Source organism: Anopheles bellator, chromosome 2, assembly GCF_943735745.2.
Source record: "Anopheles bellator chromosome 2, idAnoBellAS_SP24_06.2, whole genome shotgun sequence".
Classification (NCBI taxonomy): domain Eukaryota; kingdom Metazoa; phylum Arthropoda; class Insecta; order Diptera; family Culicidae; genus Anopheles; species Anopheles bellator.
The window spans coordinates 50,438,776-50,445,081 of record NC_071286.1 but is presented as its reverse complement, the minus strand read 5'-3'; the positions used below and the strand labels follow the sequence as shown (position 1 = coordinate 50,445,081).

The 6,306-nt window shown below is 42.7% G+C and overlaps 1 protein-coding gene across 2 annotated transcripts; it reads right to left on the bottom strand.

Annotated features, from left to right (window-relative positions):
- Window positions 1–866: 866 nt before the first annotated feature.
- On the bottom strand, window positions 867–6,263 carry LOC131212369 (glycoprotein-N-acetylgalactosamine 3-beta-galactosyltransferase 1-like). Of its 2 annotated transcripts, none has more exons than XM_058206208.1 (5): window positions 6,112–6,263; window positions 4,708–5,322; window positions 2,879–3,419; window positions 2,435–2,813; window positions 867–2,346 (listed from the first exon to the last, which is right to left on the bottom strand). In XM_058206208.1, the coding sequence occupies exons 2-5, from the start codon at window positions 4,724–4,726 to the stop codon at window positions 2,086–2,088; spliced, it is 1,200 nt and encodes a 399-aa protein (XP_058062191.1). In that variant the 5' UTR covers window positions 4,727–5,322; window positions 6,112–6,263; the 3' UTR covers window positions 867–2,085. The 2 variants fall into 2 exon arrangements, with proteins under 2 accessions (XP_058062191.1, XP_058062193.1); XM_058206210.1 differs by lacking the exon at window positions 6,112–6,263 and adding an exon at window positions 5,968–6,029.
- Between the last annotated feature and the right edge of the window lie 43 nt (window positions 6,264–6,306).

The window sequence follows — 6,306 nt, the reverse complement described above, 5'->3', positions numbered from 1 at the left end:
GATCGCGGGCATGCGTGAGTTGGTTGGTGCTAGTGCCTCCGCTGCACGCAACACACATACACATCTACTTATGCGCTGTAGTCTGAGCCATGTGCTCTCCTCGTTTGGATACTTAGCGGGCAAAAGCCGGTTTGTGGGACGATCGCTGAAAGTGAGAGCATACTGATCACTGATTGGGTCCAAAAAGTGGTCGGATTCGCAGACAGCCAAAGGGTTGCGGGTATCGTGAAGGTTTGTGAGATGTGATGGTTAAAAAGAGTGCGCCAAAACACTCTGTACTCAGGGCTCGAACGAGAGAGTTGCCCAAGAAAAACGCTTCGGAAGCGCCACTTGAAACGCTTTCTTATGTTTTACTTTGATGCAACAAATGTGTAAATGCAATAACCGAGCGATTAGAAATTATTAACTAAACTGATTTCAGTATTGGGTAAATTTTGGTAGGATTGTAGCAAATACATCATCGAGCTTTACACATTTTTATGAAGAAGAAATGGCGTTAATAAATGACAATCCTAAGCCTCTGCAGCGATCAATGGCAGAATTAATTTACCTTTCGGTTGCGTACAGTAAGAGGCCGGCGCCTTGTTTCGCAAATAACAGCGAAGAACCGCATGCCAAGAGTTTGACAGTCGAGCGGTCGCCTTCGGAGCTAATGCCCCTCGAACGAACGCCATGGACCCAATCATTTTTCAAAAAAGGTAAAAAGGCGTTAAAAGTAAGGGTATGGTCGGTGCACAGTTTAACAGTTTAATGATGGCCAGAAGCGACGAGCGGATTGTGGTGTTAGTGAACAGTAGCAACCAAAATATCGAGAGTCGGTTGTTATTGGATAAATTACTTTATTCTAGATGTTTTCGAACGTTTGATAATGATGCGTTACACAGCTTGCAGCTAAAAATTTGTTCGACTTAAGGGAGTATTTCAGAGTTTCTTGCAACTGCTGAGCTGTTGCGACTCATTTGTTTGCATCAGTACTGGTTGAAGGATATAACATAGGAAATATGTTAATTGCTATTCATGTTCTTCTTACTTTGAACGCACACTGTTAGTCAGTTTCTGATCTCTAACATCATACTAAACATTCCTGAATGTGATGGCATTATGGCTGAAATTACCCTTTGCATTGATTGCATTTGAATACGGAAATCGAAACGGTACAGTGAACGGTATTATTTTCAATAGTCCTAATGAAATGCATGGTTAGTTCGAGAGAAGATGGAATAGAGGCGTTTGCTTTTGTACGGGCGAACGAAAACGTTTACGTGTATTCTTTGGACAAAGTTTTCGAGAAGATGTTCTAGCAATCGGAACGAAAGAATTCTACTTCTACTTTACTTGATTTTTATTTGCACGAGTGATGTTCTTTAATTTGAGGAACAGACTGATAAAATGCATAACACTGTCCAAACCAATTGTAAAGTACTACATTTGAGATTCCTAAAGAGATTCACAAATGAAGTTTAGAAGGTAGCAGTTTTATGGACGAAGTTAATATGAGCCCTCTCGGTTTATGAAGTGTAAGGAACACACGTACAGCAATCCTACTAAATTAGTTCAGACGATGTTTCAGAGAAATGGAGTTCATATTTGATAGTGGAAACGTAACACAGCTGTTCCGAGTTTGGGTGATGCGAGATTTCCGTCTAATTTCAGCCTTCTTATTTCTACTTTCTTACGTCTTAATGGCACTGTTGCCAACGGACCCTCTCTTGAATGCATTCTGATTCAACCTTGGAGAAAAAAATTGATTGAGTATCCATATCACACAAAAATTAAAACAGGATATACATAAGGAAAAAAACAAAGGAAAAGGAAAGAGCAAGTGGCCAAATCCTGCGCCACTTCGCACGTCACGATTTGGCGTGTGTCTTAATATCGATAGCTTAGCAAAACTAAATGACATTCTTTTCAAGTGATATCGAAGTATCACCAGGCCGGAACATCCTTCAAGACCCGATGAATTCACTCTACTTGTTTACGTTGTGGGCAAAGTTCCTTTTTGGATTTTTGGTACTTAGCACTACTTGTTGCTTTCTACTTTTTCGAGTTAGGTTTTTGGTACATTAGCTTTGGTATCCCCATTCGTCATTTTGCTTCTTTTGTTGTATCGACCGCAACGGCTTTGGTCTGCTGCTGCTGCTGTTGCGCCGTTGATGGTTTTGTGGTTGTCTTTCCCAAATCGTCTACCCGCACTAGATCAGTTAGGCTGAGCTTCTTTGGTAGAGGTTGCGCGTGGCCCACAATACCGTATGGCCGCAAATGGTAGATAAGATAATCTAGTACGTACATCTGGTTTGGCGACACGTAGTGAAATGAGATTGCATTGTCGGAACAACAGTCGAGGCCCTGGAATACCAACGGGAAATTGGGTTACGTTGTTCTTTAAACGATTTTCTCACACGATCCCCAGATGTGACCCGTTTATCCAACGTACCTCATCCGCTTTGTAGTAAGAGTATTGGACATACCAAAAATCATTTCCAACATGGTTCGGAATTAAATGATGCTCCGGCACAAATGGGAAAAATCGTCCCCGCCCTACAGCGTCCCTCGAATCACCGGCCAGAACCTTCACCATTTCCAGACATTTGCCAATTTCGACATCCTCCGATCCATCCGCGTCCTGGCGACATTGGGGGTTAGGCAGTGCATCCTCAATGAAACGCTTGACTGCTTCTTTGCTCAACACATAACCGGCACCGCCTGACATGTAGCCTTGCTTGACGAACGGTTTGAAACGGCAACCAAAGTAGATCGGGAAGCTCGGTGAGTACGAGTACAGCATGTAACGCAGATTTTCCACGATCACGTAACTACAAATAGACACATTAGGTTCACATTCATGAACCAAACCCCGCAGGAGTAGCACACTACTTACGTGTCATCGTCAGCTTTTAGGAACCAATCGGCATCGTCCAAATGGTGCTGGTAGATATACTTGAAGGCTTCCTTCGTTTTCGCCCACAAGTTGTTACGCCCTTCGCCCACGGGCAGCGCAATTGAGTCGATCAGCGGGTCCTTTTGCGAGCTCATGAACAAAATCTTGTTGCAACGGCCCGCCCAGGTACGTTTTACGTGCAGTGCTTTCTTCTTGTGATTGCTCGGGTTTGTCATTACCCAGCAGAGGACGCGAACCTCGCGCTGCAGTTGCTGGGCTAGAGAGGAATTTTCGTGTGCGTGCACTTCTTCGTGGGACCCATGCTTGCCAACGTCTTTCTCAGGACCGGCAGCGTCCCGCAGCTCGTGACCCGTATGCGGATCGCTGGCAACCGACGGTGCTTCACGTTGATGGTAGTATTCTGGGAGCCACGGTTGCTGGCGCTCTGTCGAGTACGTGATAAATGTTGCAAACATAAAACCCAGAACCGTGCCAAAGAGAAGTGTGATAAAGGTTCGCGGCTGATTGCCATTCCGAAGCCCTGAAAAGTAGAATGGAATCGAAAAAAACAGAAACATAAAATTAGTTTTGTACAGTTTTCAACACGATTAACCACCAGTCTTTCCAAACGAAGCAACACCAACCTAACGGTGCATAATCCAGCATCTTGTGCCCTACTTGTGCGTACGATTCTACTCTACTTGTTCCTTCGGGTTCGGTTTGACGAATGTACAACCCACCGTAGCTACGCAATAGAACAGATTTTCTGGACGAAGCTGTCCTCCCTTTTCCTCGCACAGCCCATCAACCAACAATCTGGCTCACCAAGCCCACCATCAACCAATAAGGTGGTTCGTTCGTACAACAGCTTTCACGTGGTCATAAGGTAAACACACATGGTAGTCAAACATTCTGCTTCAACCTTCGGCTGCATTTTGCCAACTTCGCAGAAACTATGTTTCATTTAACGCGCTCATTTGGCGCATGTAAGACGTACGTTAAACGAACATAACCAGCAGTACAGCTGAAGCATTGGCAAGTTATTCGACAGCAAAAATGTGTTCTTCGACTTAAATCTGTCATTTTATGGTTAGAAAATCGCAAAGAAAAAGGCACGAACATCCAGGCTACGACAGCAAAATAACAGTCTTTACACAGTTGAAACCTATTCTAGACCATAGGAGCGAACAGTGTACAGTAGAAGTGCAAATTTCCACGCAAAAAGCCGACAAAATCAGAAAAGAAGGTTTTTTGCACAGTTGTACAAACATGCACTTGAAACGACAGAAAAAACTGAGGTAACTTTTTAAAGGTATATTTTCACCATCTATTAAATTATGATGTTGCCTCTGCCCTCTTCGCGGCTGGTGGTGCGTGCGTGGAGCATTATCTAGAAATCCAATTACTCCCAATATGCAATAGCCAAAAATCGACGAAGAATCAATAACAAATGCGCACCTTTTAGTCGCCTTATTGTTGAAACAATTTTGCACACAAAAAACCCGCATATAACAGCTTTAACAACCGCCGCAATTATCGATCCCGTCCCTGAGTACAACGATTGATACAAAAAACTTTCAGAAAAAAAACCAACTGACAATAGATTAACCGTATGGAATTTTTCAAATGGTGATTTTGTGTAAGATCAACATTACATAAAATTTGCATTGAGTATTTTAAATTTTATCGTTTTATACTACATCTTATATTCAAATGCTTTTTAAATAAAGAGATATAACAGATATTGGTAGATGAAAATAGACGTCAATAGAAAATCGAAGTTACAGTAATTCTGATGCGATATTCATTTCAATGTCACGAATGCTTACCAAGATCGGTTATCTTCATAGTTATGAGGGTAGTTTCCGCTGGTGGCTCGTAATGGCCGTTTTGTTTCGAGTAGGAATTCACGTTTGAACGGTGGCTCCGATGTTTGTTCCAGCGTTCGGTGGAAACAAAGTTAGAAGACCATTCCTTCGTTGAATTGCTATTGTTGCACCGTTTCACAGATAACACTCAGTTGCACTTTACAATAACCCGCAGGAACAAGCAAGTTCCGTTTTTCAATAAAATACAATGTAGAGTAGAGCGTGGCAGGAATTCCATAACTTCAGTTTTACAAAGGTAAAAGCATAGGTTGGGAATGTACGCAGAACTTATTTCAGCACTAAACTAGCCAATCTCGGCGGCACGGTTCCCGTCGTACTGTCCGAAAACACAGCTAACGCGATTCTAAACATCACCTCCGCTCCGGCCACTGTATCATGTTAGTCTTCGCCAAGCGCCGTAAACGGTGCTGCTATCATTCTCTCACTGTTCGGATGTCATTTTGTTATTCCTGCCGTTTTCTCTGCTCGTTCCGTTCTGAGCACTTTGGTAAGCGTATCAGAGCCCCGTAATATTAGCAAGCGATAGCAATTTCCGGTTCTCGATAGTCCGCACGTCTGCAATTGAGAACAAAACAAAACTGTAGATTAAACATCGATCATTTTCAACGTTTCAACTAATGATGGTGGGTCCCATCGAATTACTGAAAAAAAAAGTTTTCACCGCAACAGCTACACAACACAGAAGCAATCAGCAAACGAACCGATACGAGCCTCTAACAGCTAGACCTGTGATTTATTCTGATGCAAATAAGATGATTCTACATTGCGGCCTCAATAACTGTCACACGTAGTAATTTATGCTGCCAGCAATTGTTAAGGAATAATTACCCAATGGAAACAAATGCCTCCAGCACCGGAAGTTGTGAGCTTCGTACAAAGAAATCACGCTTAATATTACATTAAAAGTGAAAATATCCGCAGAGTTCTATTTACAGTTACCGAACGAAAGCCATTGTGTGGCTGAAACACAAAGCAGTTCACTTGCATCAAGCAAGCATCGTAAAAAAAACAAAGTGCACACATATGGTAAGCAAATTAGCATGTGGTCCTCTTCTTCAATTTTAGGTTCACGCCATATTACGAGCCTTCTATGCATTAGCCAAATGTCCACAACTATTCCTCTATTCATTCTGTACAGCGTTATCGCAAACTGTAGGATGCAAGTGGTTTTTATTTGTTGTTGACTAAATCACATCTTACAGAACACATGGGAAACAAATTCGGCACGAGTTGCATCTTCTTCTTAAAGCATCACTTCAATTTGGATCAATAAAGCTAATTGAGAACGACAAGCTAAACCGGCCTGGCACATTGTATAGCGATTTTAAAGGTAGAACAACATACCGGAGACCAGCCGATGAAGTATTTTTACTCGCAGATTCGTACGGAGGCCGTATATTTGTCGATGCAAGAGCTATCAGCACCGACAGGAAACCGAGCGATAAGCTAGTCGCCAAGGAAGCCACATTCTGAGCACACAAATTGCAGTTGAGGCATCGAGATTACGAGATCACCCACAAGCAGGAGCCGGAAATTCTA